At 47.7% G+C, this 15493-nt stretch overlaps 1 protein-coding gene across 1 annotated transcript in view; it reads right to left on the reverse strand.

Annotated features, from left to right (window-relative positions):
* Positions 1 to 15493, reverse strand: part of LOC8050603 (neurexin-4) — a 101857-nt gene that overhangs the window by 39788 nt on the left and 46576 nt on the right. The window contains exons 14-16 of the mRNA XM_029980663.3: positions 11236 to 11439; positions 5126 to 5446; positions 1999 to 2169 (exon numbers count right to left, since the gene is read on the reverse strand). Coding sequence (XP_029836523.2) covers positions 1999 to 2169; positions 5126 to 5446; positions 11236 to 11439 — 696 coding nt within the window. The remainder of the gene's footprint in view (positions 1 to 1998; positions 2170 to 5125; positions 5447 to 11235; positions 11440 to 15493) is intronic.

The raw sequence follows: 15493 nt of genomic DNA on the forward strand, positions 1-15493 counted from the left end.
TACGAACTTTGTTAGAGCTGGAAATCGAAGCAGGGGTTACAGTCTCTTAAGGGAAAACACTGCTTCTTGAGCTTTTTTTTTTATTTATGGACCAATCCAAATGAAATTTATAGAGCATAATCATCTTCCCATTCTGATGACAAATATGTACTTTGTTTTAAAATAGCTTGGCTAGTTTTGATAAAATTAACTATTTTTTTTGAACATTTTATGGGCGAGATTCTAAAAAATTATGAAGACAAAACTCAAAAAGAAATATATCTCTGTAAACTAGAAGGTCTACAGAATCCAATAAGGTATAAATGAAGGCCCCATGATTATTGAAAACATTTTTACGGCATTTCAAAATTTTCAGTTTATAAATCAATTTTTACAATCTATGTTGGAGGTGCTAACAAAAAATACTGATGCCTAGGTTGATGCAATTAGACCCCTTATTGAATACCCCACTTATACACCTACCTAAGAAAAAAAAGAATTAGGAAGATCGGTGGTGTACAGCCTGAGATACGGCTTCCGCAAAATAGCAAACTGCGCAAAAAGTTCATTTCGAGAAAACAGCAAAAAACGTTCACGGACAGATTTTTACTGCTACCCGCGGCGAACTCCACTCGGATGCGACATCCCCGCAGATCTTGCAACATCACTTGAGTTTTACTGCAAGTCCATACTCGCGATCGCATTTTATGAGTTCGACATCGCCGCAACAAGCTTTACACTTCGAGAGTTGAAGAAGCGAGTTCACGACGTCGAGGCTTACGACGATGAAACTCTCTGTACTCTCGGGAGCTTCTTGATCGGCGCCCGAGACGCCGGCCATCAGGGCAGCTTTCCGCGTCGTAGCGGACGTCGACGAAAGTTCTTTAGAGTTTTTCCTCGGCTTTTTTTTCTTTCTCGTCGACCTCGGAAGCGCGGAGCATCACCGTGTCGAGCCGCACTCGCTCGCTTGAAGTCATGGATGTCGACGGCGCCGTCGATGCGACATCTTCGTGTTCGGGCTCCCGCACCTCGTTGTCGACGTTCAGGCTCGCGGGAAGTTGAACTGCGCCGTGGATTAGCTTCCTCGGGCCCTATTTTCGTTTTTTTCCAAACTTGTGGGCCATATGAAACTTTTTCCGTGGAGTTGTTGTGATCGGCATGATCAGAGACGCGCACGAGAATCAAACAAGATGGCGGACCGGAAACAACGAGCAGACGCTTCGTAACCCTAACGGCCAATGAGAAAGCGCCATTTGCACACGTGATCCAAAACAGCCAACCGCGTGGCAGGACTAAGTTTTTTTATTTGTGCTTTGTTCTCGGTGGCCAATCGCCGTGTATCATCGTGAATGGCGGGAGAAGAAATAGCGGGAGCGGAGCTTTCAAATGAGACCAAGATGTCCCCCTTCTATCGCATTGTTCTCGAGCTACCGGCGGTCAAATTGTACCTTTTTTTTGCTTTTTTCGGAGAAAGCATTTCCGTTTAGATACTTCAAATCAATACCCCGAAATAAATATGGCGTATTTTGCGATAATACTTTTAGAAAAGATGCGAAAATATCTGTAGATATTAAAAAACATAATTTCAAAAATGTGATTTTTTTCATTTTTTTGTTTCAAGGAGCCGTGTCCCCCCTTAACTGTTTCGCAAATCAAGACGCATTGGGGGTCATGAGAGCCGCAGTGGTAGCAAAAGGGGCAGATCCAGCTTTGTTACATTTAAGGCATGCGGCTGTACTTGTCTCCAACCGTGCTGGTAAACCTTGTTAGCTAATTTACGTATTCGTTCAAGTGTAAACATTTCCTTATCGGCGACGTTCTCGGCATTACTAAATCTCTAGAATGTGGCAACTGGCTCTGCCACGACCGAACTCGATCCTCAGAGGGTTTCTGCCATACGTGCACCAAGAAGCCCCACGAGGTCGCACATACAACCATAAACAAACGGAAGAGTACCCGCCATCAAAATACAACGTCACGAGGACGCCGAAGGAGAGGGCACGAGCGGAGGACACCTACCGATTAGCACGAGCTTGATGTAGTCCGTGGGGCCCTTGTTGTGGAAGAGCACCCCGTTCTCGGCGGTGGTCTTGAAGTGGAAGTAGATGTCCCATGACTGGCGCAGGTTCAGGTGGGGCACCTCGATCGTGGCGTCCGTGTACCGGAAGGTCACCACGTCCTCGAACAGCGCTGCGGGGGAGGAGCGAAAATAAGGGTTCTAGGATTCTCATAGCCCTTATGGCATGGTACATTAGAGCTGACGCGATAAGCGAGCTCCACTTCGAAGTCTGCAGAAATGTAGAAGTATTGTAGCTTCCCTCAGTTCTATTGCAAAGATCAGTTAATGCCAAGGCATGCGTCGGTGTCTTTTCACGGTCCATGCCTTAGCATCTGCAAAGCTTTTTTCTCTCATCCAGACATACGAAGGATGACACCCACACTTGCCGGGATTTTTGCAACGGACAATGTTGCTTCGACCCTGCGAGTCACAAGCGGCAATCAGAGTTGCCGCGACAAAAAGAGTGCGGTAGTTAAGTTCTACGCTCATCTCGGACCTTTGTTAGAAGGGTTCCACGTTTTTAAAGTTTATTTTTCTTTGAATCAGGGGATGTATTTTTAGGATTCACTGTTTCCCCAATTTTTTATGTACATTTTTGAGGTTAGACAAAAAAAACGTTTAGACTTTCCACTCTCATGAAGAAGCCCAGCGGAGCTGTACTCGATACACTGTGTGTTTCTTCTTCGTCGTCGTCTGTTTTTCGTGCTGTTTCCTACGCTGAATTTCCACCAACGCGCTCAACTGTCCATTCTTCTATGATAGCTGGAAAGGTTGGCGCCATCTACGAGCAACGGTGGAAACCATTACTGGTTGTGTGCTTGCCGCCGTCGCTTATAGATGGCGGTAGCTGTCCAGGTTGGTTTGTGTCGACATACACGGACACGATCTTGGGGAAGTAGCCCTTAGCAGCTCCGCTGTAGAAAAAAAGCCTTTATTGGGGCTGACCTCGAACGACAGGGGGCACAGACATGAGATTCCCCAAACGCCAAAGATTGTATGTGACCTAAATACTACTACCGTGAAACCCCAATTACACGACATTTGTGGGACTGCACAAAATCGTCGTACAGTAAACTTTCGTTAGTTCGACCCCGGTTAATTCAACTGTTTGTTTAATTCAATCATTTTCAAAAGTCCCGGCAAGCGCTCAGACATTTCTACGGGAGGAAAAGTCCGATAGTTTGAACTCAGGAAGACTCCACATCGGATAATTCGTCCCGAGCGAATCTCGCGGGCTCACATTGCACAACGCCATGGCAGAAAAACCACGAACGTACGGCGAAACAGGGGCCCTTTGCTGCAAAGCCGGACGTGTGCAAATATGCGCCTGCTCCTCTACACCGTTCAGATGGACCGCAGCGAATGACATGAGCCAGCGCAACCAATCTAGCGTGGAGTAGCGCGGAGAACATTGCGTGGGGTCGGGCGCGGGGACAGCGCGTGCTCTCAAAGCGCATTTCTGTAGCATCGTGTGCGGTCCATCTTGTGCGTCGGAAAGTGTGGGTTCTCTTTTCTTTTTTTCTTTTTTTTTTTGTTGTTAACAATCTGGATGTGCCAAAGCTAACTCGTAAAACTTATTCTTTTTTTTGTAGTGCGATTTCTTGAGGAGATGATGTTTAGTTACGTTGCTCTCCGGAGCATGCTTTTGGACACGGGTTTTAAGCGCAGACGGTGGCAGACCACCCGTGAGTACTTGGGACAATAAAAGGAAGTTTGATGTTAACCACTTTTCTGTCCTTTTTTTTATTTCGACAATTCGGATAATTCGACCAAATTTCAAGGTCCCGTGGAGGTTGTATTAACGAAAGTTTACAGTATAATCCGAGTTGCATCATCCGCAAAAACTATAATTACGGATACAGTGATCGGCATCACGCTTGCACAAAAAAAAACGAGCGGAGGTTGGAGAAAGTGGCATGCACAGGACAGCAAGCATAAACGAGAAACAAGAGAAAAACGGGATGAGCAGAGCAAGGACGCAACGCGAAAATACTGGGACATTTCACAACCCGGGGAGCAGAAGGGACAGCGCCGTCTCCTGCTCCCTCCCGGCACTGCGGCTGTCTTGGGGTGCCGCCGGTGTGTTTTTGGACCCTCCGGAATGGTGTGCAGAACTCTTCCCCATTGTTGCACCGCCGCCCCCCCTCCTCATGCAGCCGCCGAATTCGTCGCGCGTCTCCCGCTGGAACATTGTACGACGCGGGATGCGTAGCATCGCATGTCATGCGAACTAAACTTTTAAGACATTATTTCTACGGGGAGTTCGTCGGGACCGGGCAAATTCGTCGTAAAATGCGGGATGTCGCATGAACCGAGGATACAGGATTGAGCTTCCACTGTATTTGGATTATGTTCCGGCACCGACGAGAGAAGAGAGCGAGATGCGATGCGCAAAGGAAGTGGCAGCCCTGTGGACAGTTCGGTGGAAGCTTTGCTCCAAGTCAATGCAAAGTAAAGTTGCACTTAAAAAACTTTCAGCCTTTCCACTCTGGTGAAGAAGAAAGACCAGCAAAGTTGTACCATGGTCAGACGACCTCAAGGAGGATGTTTAGGACAACCTCTAAGGCGATTTCTAAGACGACCTCAAGGACGACACCTGGACAACCTCAAAGACGGCGTCTAGGACGACCTCAAGGGTGACGTCTAGGATGACCTCAAGGGTGACGTCTAGGATGACCTCAAGGACGACTTCTAGGACAACCTCGAGGACGACGCCCAGAGAAATTCAGCCTTTCCACTCTGGTGAAAACCAGAGTGGAAAGGCTGGAAAGGTTGTTGCCATCTATGAGCAAGGCCAGCAAGCCGACTGCTGGTTGCCACAGTCGCTCATAGATGGCTGTAGCTGTCCAAAGTTTTGTGTTGACACTTATTTGATACTGGACACGATCCTGGGGAACCTAGCCCTTAACAGCCCCGCTGTAAGATTTCTTCCCTCGAAGACCAGGTTTTTCTCCTACAAAGACGGCTTCCATTCGGGGGTTTTCAGTATTCCCCGACTCCGAGAAGATGAGCTCAGGGGTTAATTTTAGGAATTATTCCGTAATTACCAAAAAGACGCAAAACCCGTTTGTAAGCTGCGGCACTCACCGTCCCCCTGGCAGTCGAGCGGCCCGAGGGTGTAACGGCCGCGCTTGCGGTCCTCCAGGAGAGAGGCCGAGCCGGTGTCCCCGAAGCGCAGCTGGCGCACGGGCAAGTAGTCCCGGTCCGTGAGCTCGCCCCCATCCATGGTCCACTCCTCCAGCCCGGCGTCACAGTTGCAGTAGCGCTGGGGGTCCTTGCAGGTGCCGTACAGGCCGCACTTGCACTTGCGCGAGCCGGGCACCGACCCGCCCCAGTAGTCCATCTTCTGATTGCTGCGGCTCACCCACCAGCCGTACGGCGAGAACGTGTCCGGCCCCGTGTCTTGAACTGCGACGGCAAAGGGGAGTTCATGGTTGCCCTCAAAACGGAAGGACGGACAAATGACGTCCCTCTTCGTGGGAGTGCCACTACTATGCCAGTGATGCGTCTCTGACTCGCACATTCATGCGTCCTCGAAAGTGGCCCTTCGATTTCCTCCGAATGACGTCACAGCGACGTCGCAAAGTTTCCTGCCACGACCCTGGCAGTGGCACGGCGCCAGAAATAGATGCGGCTGCCGTCCGTTTTGCCGCAAGCTGCGGCGGAACGAACGCCTCCATTGTGTCTCTTTATTCATTTACTGTTCACCATTGAGACAAGCCGCAATGCAAAATCGTGGCGATGCGAGTGTTTTTTTGTAGTACTGTACAGTCGTGTTCTCTGTGCTCAGTGCCTTTGCTTGGAAAATCGTGTTCCGCCGAGACCAGCGCAAGCTTCCTCTACACCGATGCCTTCCCTTCATTTGTTTAGTGGAAATGTCGCAAAATCGTTGTGGTGCGAGCGTTTCTTTGCAGTGAAATGATAATGCCGTAGTCACACCACTATCCATGCGATACCCCGCGTGAAATACTCGAGTGACGAAACAGCCGTGCTACCTCACTGGACTCTGCCTCCTTCCCTACTCGCTTGAATAAATGAGGGATGCCTACTGGTATGGTACCTTCAAAGTGATATTTATTTATCCGTGAGGCTGGCGCCCTCGCCAAGTCTGGTCGTTGGGATCAGTCGCTGGTAAATCAGATAAGCAGCAATTGCTTCGTTCTACCGATGTCACACATGGTCCTGCCTTAACCTTAGACAATGTGAGCTAGGAAATCTACCAGCATATCACTTAGTCGGAGATAACGGAGGTACATTTGCCGCTTCCTGGCGATGTCATCCCATTTGAGGAGCAGCGAGCTCGTGGCCAAAACTGACGTAGCCATACCGGCCAAGTCGCGGGGCAGACGATGTACCGTGACTCCGCCGGCTCCGCAATCTCCCGGTGAAATGTCATAGCCCCTGGGCACTCACTTACCGAAGCAGTAATGCGTCAACGCCACCAAGTGTCAACGCTCATAACTACGGCACGCTTGGCACTAGAGAGGCCAATGACATCGCGGGCAAGTCGCGGGCGCCACGGATATCTTGAGATGCATCGTGCTTTTTGGTGGCTGATTTTAAAACGCTCACCAGAATCAAACATTTAGAACGAAAAATATAGCCATCCGTTTGAAATACAAGCATGCAATTTTCATTAGCAGATAGAGCTGACCGTGTTTAACTTATTTCTGAATATGAGAGATATATTTCAACCTTCAATTCAGTACACCTTTAACACGGTGCTTTTTCATTTCCCCTTAGTGACAGGACAAACTAGAATACCGACATTCCCTAACGGGTTCATTTAACTTGTTTTTTCTTAGTAATAAAAGAATAAAATAAAACACTAGCCTAAAATTTCGAGCATGCGCCCATTCAAGATTTGAAGATAATCACACATAAAACTGGGGGATGGGTGCTTCTTAGGTCAACAATATGAAAAGATATGTTCTGGGTGTATTACACGAAAGTTACAAAATTGAGGAGAGGGCGCTTATCATGGAATGGGCAGACGCCCGGTATGTTGCGGTAAATCCTAACACTCCTTAATGGTAGAAATTTCTAACACCTGTATTCACCAGGCATTAGTAGTGCCTGTTTAACCACCGATTAGAGACGTCACCGACTAAAATGATCCCATGGTGAGATATAGTCGCTGCTAAGCGAGCGCTTGGTATTCACTGGTCGTGTTTAGGACCTCGTCGCCCTACGCGACTAAGAAGTCGACTAACAAATCTTAGTCATGGGACAGGGTTAGTTTAGCCGGTGTTTAGCGGGTGACTAGCGGCTCAGCGCCATGGCCGACTCGTATCACCGCTGACCGCCAGCGCTAACGAAGCACGCTGGGCGACACATCTTGAAAGAATTGGAGCAAAAAATATTGTGTAAATAGCCATGTTCAATGGCCAGAGATACTGCTAAAGCAATCTCAGCAGAGCGCTGACGACTAGAAAAAACAGATTTACAGGCGCTTCCATATTTGTTTATGTTGCTGGCAATGCAACCTCCGTGTTTCTCCCTTGCATTTTTTTTTTCTTTATTTTTCTTTCTGAAACTTTGTCTTGGACAATTAGTCTCTCCTTGTAACTTTTTTTTTTCTTGATAAACATTTAAATACTGCATTTGCTCGCATTATGAACACATTTTTTTCCCCAAAAAATTGACATTGGGGGCATTTATTAAGCAGGGTAAAATTTTGCATTTACACACTTGTACAAATGTCATATTAGGAGCCAATATGACATGGCAAGGTAGTGTGGCACATCTCCACCGACCGCGGCGCACCTACGGCTGGTCGGGGGCGTGCCACAGTAACCATGCTCTATACACTCCGTGCGGGAATTATAGGGGGCGCTTTGAAAAACGCGCGCAGCGCCGCTAGCCGAGGAGCTGGCGTTCGACAGTGAGGCGCGTTCAGCAGCCTGTGGCGCCTTTTCGCATGCGAAGCTGTGGCGGCGGAAGCGCGCACGGACGAAACTTTTGCATTTTGAGCCGATACGTTGAGGGTGACGTTGTATAAGTGCTGGGGCAGACCTAGGAAGGGCATCTAGTTGTTCTCCACTTCTTATATATTGAGTTAGAGTCGTTATTAGGGGTAATTTCTCTAGTTACGGCCGAAAAGGGGGTTGGAGCAATTTTCCGAAAAGCAAGACGGCCACCACCATAATTGCTCTGAGTGGGAAATTTGTTTCACTCGTCGCTGTAAACGGAACTGCTAGAACGATGATATTTGTAGGCAAGTGAGATGTTCACTAAGTTTGTGCACGAAGTGTGCCAAGTTTCATTAAGACAGCAGGTATGAAAGTTATGTTTCAAACGAATAAGGAAATAAAGCTTTACGGCATACCAAATATTGGACCCGAAATGTTGTGGTATAACTGGGCTGTGCGAAGTGCAGGTTTGGGCACACAGGTGCTTGGACTTGACAACAACATGATACAGCACTTATTATACCAAAAAGAGGTGGCGTAAGGAAACAAGGTGGAAATTTGGTTTGGGCGGCGTTAACTCAATGGTAACCGGTTTTGACAATGAAAGAGCTATCAAGAGAATACCACTTGTCGTGGGAGATGGAGACTTTACAGGTAGGAAGGTACTAATGGACTGCACTCCCAATTGAAAGGTGGTTCTAAAGCCTAAAAAACAAAATTAGGCCAACACACGGTTTGGCCGTCAAAGGCTTTTGTGGTCAGCTGTTATGTAATAACCTGTTGCTCGAGATGCTGATTTTCGGCACACAGGTACTTTAACATGACCGTAACTTCACACTACACTTATTATACCAAAAAGAGGCTGCATAGCGAAACCAAGTGGAAATTTAGTTTGGGCGGCGTAACTAAATGGGAACCAGTTTTGACCGTCAAAGGCTGTCAAGACTGACGGTCAAAACCCCTCATCATGGGAGGTGCACACTTTACAGGTCGGAAGGGACCAGTGGACGGTACTTCCAGTTCGAACAACTTTGCTATAGGTGGCTGTAAAGCCGAGAAAAGAAATTGTTGTCTACAGAGCTCGGGGTGTCAGCGCTTCCACATTTAAAAGGAGGCTGATCAAAAAAGAAAGAAAATTACATAGACATCCATACTCAATCGTCGATTCTCCAGTGATTCTCAGTTTCATTGTAGTTTTCCTTAGATTAATACTTGTCACTTTATTTTTTTACCGTTTGGATCTTTCTACCTGAAGTACAGATTGCGTGCCCTACTTGTCCGGAAATATCATCGACACGTACGACGAGGACGAAACTTCTTTGGAGGGCATTCCTTCAACGAAATTGGCCCTGCATACCCCCGAGTGTGGGATGGCATTTCAGTTCGTCCCATCGGCGCTAACACATGTAGGCGTCACTGGTACGAAAACAAACGCAGAGTGCAAAGCGGCAGTGTATAATATGTCAGTCGTGCCGACACAGTGGCAGATATGATCGGAAAACTTAATTTTTCGTGTAGTATGGTACGGGTCCATCCAGGGGCGGATGCAGGAATTTCCTGAGGGGGGGGGGTGTGAGGTGTTGGGTCAGCGTACCATATGTTTAGGAACCCCCTCCCCCTCTCCCTCATTTCACGCCCTAAATTTTATGCATGCAGAAATCAAGAAGGGGGTGAGGGCACCCGAACCCCCCCTCTAAATCCGCCCCTCGGTCCATCGTTGTTGATGTCCCACAAAACATCGGAGAGGCGAAAAACTGTGAAACTTTGTCCGTACGAGATACGACGCATAACTATTGAAGTACTTGACGACGCACCACTGGCAGCACTTCGTGCTGTGAACCCAGCGCAACCGCACCGTTCTGATTCAATGCGTACCAACGTACGTACGTGGCATGGTTTCGGTTTCGTTTTCTTTGGAGTTCTCACTGCCTACCTTCGGTAACGGCCGCGCAACGGCGCGCCAGTCGCGTCGCACGGAGTGTATAAGTTGCAAACCTTCATAAGGCGCTTTCAGGGTGCCTTTTGAGGAAGGAAAAGCGCCCTATGAAGCTCATTCAGCACGGAAAGCTTTCCGCGACCATTCTTAGGTTATATATAGTCCTAGTATCCGGCGGCGTGCCAAGGTATATACCGCGACTACGCGTATAAGAACTCGTACGAAGCCCATCTGCCGACCGCCAAGGTCCGCTTCCACAGATCAAGTTTCGTTCATGGACACGGCTGTTACCAGACACTCTTAACCTACCATGCAGCGTGCACCTCAGCACGCGCCTCGCAGCACCCTTCTGTTACAGATTAAACAAACCCATTTGCCCCCCAGAGTATGCAAAAGTAAGCCCAACGACTTTCACGATTTCTCTGTCCGAAAGCGGACCACAGACAATGGCGTGTTTGTGGACATCAATGCATCCGAGAAGCGAAAAATGTCCTTGGCTGGGCAATTCCTCGACCCAAGCTTCGTCAAGTGTGCGTGCCGCTCAGTCTCACGGTTGAACACTTCCGCAACTACCACAACTACGCATGTGTGGCCATTACGAGAGCGGCTTGGCTTGGCATGACTTGGCCTGACCGCTTGGCGGCAAAAGAAAATTGGCTTGGTGGCTAGCTGAATTGGATGCCATTCGGGACTCGCGGAGTCGAAAATTGGAGGTGCATTGATTACGCGAGGGGAAAAAAAAGTCAAAACTTTGGTGCCTGTTGTGAGATTGCGTTCATTATGCGAATGCATTCACATGCGAGTAAATATGGTACTGTCGAGACTGGTTATAACGAAGCTCACGGGAATCGGAAATCACTTTGCTATATCCGCTATTTCGTTATAACCGACTTCAGTTAACAAAGTGCAAAAGGGAATGGGAAATCGTGATCACTTCGTTGTAGCCGCTATTTCCTTATAACCGACTTCGTTATAACCGATCTCGACAGTATTAGATTTTATACGATAAAATACCTATTTACGCAGTGACATTTAAGTATGCGTATGCAGGACCTAGCTTTTTATGTCACTTCCGTTTGTTAGTTCTGATTAGATAGTCACTTGCTCGCTTCTCACTCGTGAATACCGCAGAACTAGTCGATCCTTAATCGCTGATTTTTTCGCTCAGTTCGCGACTACTTAGACGCGATACTAATTTTAAAACAGCGCTAGTTAGTCATGACTGGTGAATACGGCTGCTACCGTTTCCCCATGTAGCAGGAAAAGATGTGGAAACCCAAGCTTCCCCGAGAGCTGCGAGTTTTCCTCTTTCTTCTTTGAAAACGCGGTTCCAGGAGTAAAGGACCCACCGCTGGTGTCGAAGAGGCGGGCGTTGAAGCACTCGTAGGTGAGGCTCTGGCGGCAGTGGGTGGACCGGTTTACCAGCTGCACCATCTGCTCCAGCGGCGCGTCGTACACTATGTCCTGGATGAAGCTGCCTGGCTCCCGGAACCCCTTCACGTCCGTCGTCAGCTCGTTCTTGTGGTGCACCAGCGTCTCAGTCACGTTGTTTGCTGCACGACAGTCGCACAACATCAACGCGGAAATCTCAGGCGTGAGGAAAAGGAATGCGCCTGAACGAGCGCTTTGTGGTTCAAACACTAAATTCTGAACTAAATGTGCTTCTCCAAATGTACAAAAAAAAAAAAAATTGAGCAAGTTTTGCGTTTATTTGCATCACAGCCACAGCAATAGCTGATACACACCACGGCGAAGCCGCTGGACATTGGCGTCGTGTTCACGCACCGTGGGGTGGGTGAAAAAAAGCATTCGAAACGAAATGGGCATCTGACCAATCTGTTCCCAACGTTTCTTTTTTTTTCTTTTTGTGTGTTTCGGAGTGCGTGAAGGCGCGTCTCCCTGCACAAGCTCTTGACCTTGACAGTGCTGCGACAGCATTTTGTTTTCGGCTATTTTTTTATCTTCTAGAGAGCGCGTGCAGTATAAACTCACAAGTATAAAGAGGGTTGTTAACGCTGTGTCGTAGCTCTGTGGTAATGCCTCCACTTCGCACACGGACCCAGGTTCGATTTCCACGGGCAGCAGGAAACCTTTTCTGAGGATTTGGCAGCGTCGACGACAAACATCCTACGCCCTACTGTACTCATAACAGCTATCGCTGTAAAAATTATACGAACGAACCTGATCAGGCTGACAAAGGCCAGGGAGCCCCAAATGTGTCCTGCACAGACCATACTCAGTGCGTCGTTTGAGCAAGATTTTTCATCAAATTTGATGCCCTGCTGGGATGCCTTTCTTATGTTGATTTTACACGGACCTTTGTCAGCTTTCTGTATAACCCTAACGCCGTGATACACTTCCAGCGTGTCGTCGTTTATGACGATCGCTCTTGACATTCATTCCTGACGCTCGGTCATGGACATTTTCTGATAGAGGACAGCTCATGAAACACATTCTGTGTTAAGAAAGGATGCTCCTCAGGCATACTTTTCTTTTTAATATTGAGATTAGGAGGCCAAAGTTTGAAACAGTTAGTTGAAATTGGGCTCCTCTTTTCATTCATGCAATCCATTTTCTGATAGCTGCTCTAGTTCAATATCTGTGCTGCATGGCATACATAAAAAAAAAACCATCATGTGCACATAATTTTTTCTACGACGTAACTATAAAGATAGCGTAGCCTAAATATATAGGTTGGTTCCCCATGAACTACAGAGATTGAATATCTATTTGAATCAACAATACCTAAAAAAATTCTATAAATAAAAATAAAAAAGTTTGTGTCAATATTTTTAAAATATAACTTTTTGTTTTCTATATATTTTTTTTTAAATGGTAGTATCTATCTTGTAATTAACAAGATTTACTGACTCTGTACACCCCAAAAACTGCTGCATAAAAATTTTTCGTGTGCAGCGACTAAAACCTTTACGCTCCCACCACCGCATGTGCGCAAAGTAAATAACCAAAATACAGTAGAACCTCATTGATACCGTATGTTCTCGGCTGATACGTTTTCCCGGCTGTTACATTCAAAAACGCCAGTCCCGTCTTACTTCCATAGATACATGTATTAGTTTCCTGCTTGTTACAATTGCTCTCCCGGTTGGTACGTCCAAAAGTGTCGGCATCGCAACGCCTCGGCGTGCCGTACGCCAAGCTCCCACGCTTGCTTCAAAGAGAAGCTAGCGGAGCAAAGCATAACCATGCAATGCGGGTCGCACAACACACATAGTCACGCAGACGCCCGTCTTCCCTTTACTCCTTTCCGTCTCTGTCTCCTCGCTGGGCTTTACTGAGCTCTGCCACAGCTTTCCATCTTCCCCGGGTGTGACCTTGGAGCACTGCTCGGACGGGGAGCGAGACTGGCGAGGCGTCAAATGCTCCTTCTCTCTTGCTCTCTCTTTCGTCCGTCCTTCTCTTTCTCTGGCACAAGGTGCACCCGCATGCACACTGCGCTTATAATTTCTGCTCTGCTCGATTGCGTGAACCGTGGCATTTCGAAGTATGTGCGCTTTGCACCCATTAACAACAGTAACGGCATCGCGAAAAAGAAAGGCACTCTCTTTTAAAGGGAAAATTGATATACTTCAGACGGTGGATCGCAATCCCAGCCGGACGAGATCTGACATTGCAAGAGACCTCGGACTCACGCCATCAACCTTGAACAGCATCGTTGCCAAACGAAAGGAGATTGAGGCGAAAGCTCGAAACGGCAGTCAGATATTACAGTCAAACCCCGCTTCAATGAATGCCGCTTCAACGAATTTTCTGGTTCAACTAATATTCTTCGGTTCCCCGTCAACGGTCCATAGGAGTCAATGCATAAGAATTTTCACTACAGCGACCACTGTTTCTTGTGCTGTTCCGCTTGAACGAAATTTCACAGAGCAATTCGAAGTTCGAAAGTTTAATTTTACGTACGGAAAACAAACTTTTGAGCACTGGTGTATTTTAGAACATAAAATATGTCTACTATAAAGTTTAAATCGCGTGTTGAACCACCAGAAACTGCCACTAATAACCGGTAACCGAGCACAACGTTGACCGAACATCAACGTTACCGGGCGTCAACGTTACCGGGCGTGCAGGCCACCATTATTTGATGGTGACGGCGACGAGGCTGGCCTTCCTACGCTGTTGCACCGAATGTTGCTCTAGCTCTTGGCTTGATATCGCTCTGTTGCAGACTATCCAAAGCCAAAGCTCAGTCTTCTTGTTGTTTTTTTTCTCCTTTTTTGTCGGTTGCCATTTTATCAGTACGGTACGACGACAACGATGGTATGCGGGCTTCTTCCAAATGGCACAATGGCACCGCCAAGCAAAACGCAAAAGTTTTTATTCTTACAAGATAAAGCTTGCATCCTGGCCGGAGTTGCCAAGTGGACAGAAGAAAGCTGTCATCGCCGAAAAGTTTGCAATTCCTCCGAGGCAATCAAAAAAGCTCTTGTTCAGTCATCGCCAACCGTTTCACGCACGCGGGCTTCAAGCTCGGACACCCGGACGCCGACTCCGCTGAGGATAACGAAACAGTGCGTCTGCCGGGAGAGGCCGTTACTTCTTGGGCTGCGCTTCAGGATGCCGGAACTGCGCCGTCCGGTGTCGCGCTGGAAGATTGCATCGACGCTGACATGGACGTTATCGCTCATGAAGAAGTGAGTGACGAAGACATTATACGAAGTGTCCGCGACGAGGCGCAGTCAGATGAAGACGACGTGCCGCACCTGCAGCCTCCGCCTTCCATGGCGCGTGCACTGGATGCGTTCGACGTTCTCAAAAGCCAGGTGGCTGCGCATGATGACGACCTCGCCATGAACCTACTCGTCAAATGTGAAAACCGCGTCACAAAGCTCCTAACAAGAAAAAGGAAGCAGGCGACGCTCGATACACTTTGGAAGTAAAGATTTCTGTACTCTATCAGTCCAGGTATGCCATTCTTCTGTAAATTTCATGACAACAAAATTTTTGCTACAACAAATTTTTTCTCGCGCACCGTCAATTTCTTTGTAGCGGGATTTGACTGTACGAGCTTTTGTGAACATGTCTGAGTCCTCAACAGTTCTGTAAGTACACATAAAATAAACCATTGCATAAGAGCTGCTTTCTATCTCATGTAGAGTCCCTCTAAGTGCGTTATCGGTTGTTATGTTTAACCAGATGATACATTTTTTTCCTGCGGTCCCCTGAAAAACGTATCAACGAACTTCTATTGTAAAGTGTTGACGAACGCACGTGCAAGAGGACATTTGTTTTAGGTTTTTGCTTTAAAACAGTTACACTATAGACCACTTACAACGTAACTGCTTATAGTGCAAGACCGGGTATAACGCGGCTTTTTTAAAACACCGGTTTGCCTCCCATAGAACTCCATGTAATTACATACCGCTTAAAATGCAGGCGCGTGAAGGGAAATACCGGTTATAGTGCGGTTTCTGGAACCGGCGCAGCCAGCACGCTTCCCTGTGCGACGCTAGATAACGGCGCTAGCCTGGCTAGCCGCAAGCGGCACTCGCGGGGCAAGGAGGTTGCTCGAAGTCGTGGATCCAAGGAGGGGGGAGAAGTGAAGAGAGAGGCTTCAGTTGCCATACCGACGGAGGGACGCACGCA

Source organism: Ixodes scapularis, unplaced genomic scaffold (genome assembly GCF_016920785.2).
Source record: "Ixodes scapularis isolate PalLabHiFi unplaced genomic scaffold, ASM1692078v2 PGA_scaffold0__279_contigs__length_252992795, whole genome shotgun sequence".
Lineage (NCBI taxonomy): Eukaryota > Metazoa > Arthropoda > Arachnida > Ixodida > Ixodidae > Ixodes > Ixodes scapularis.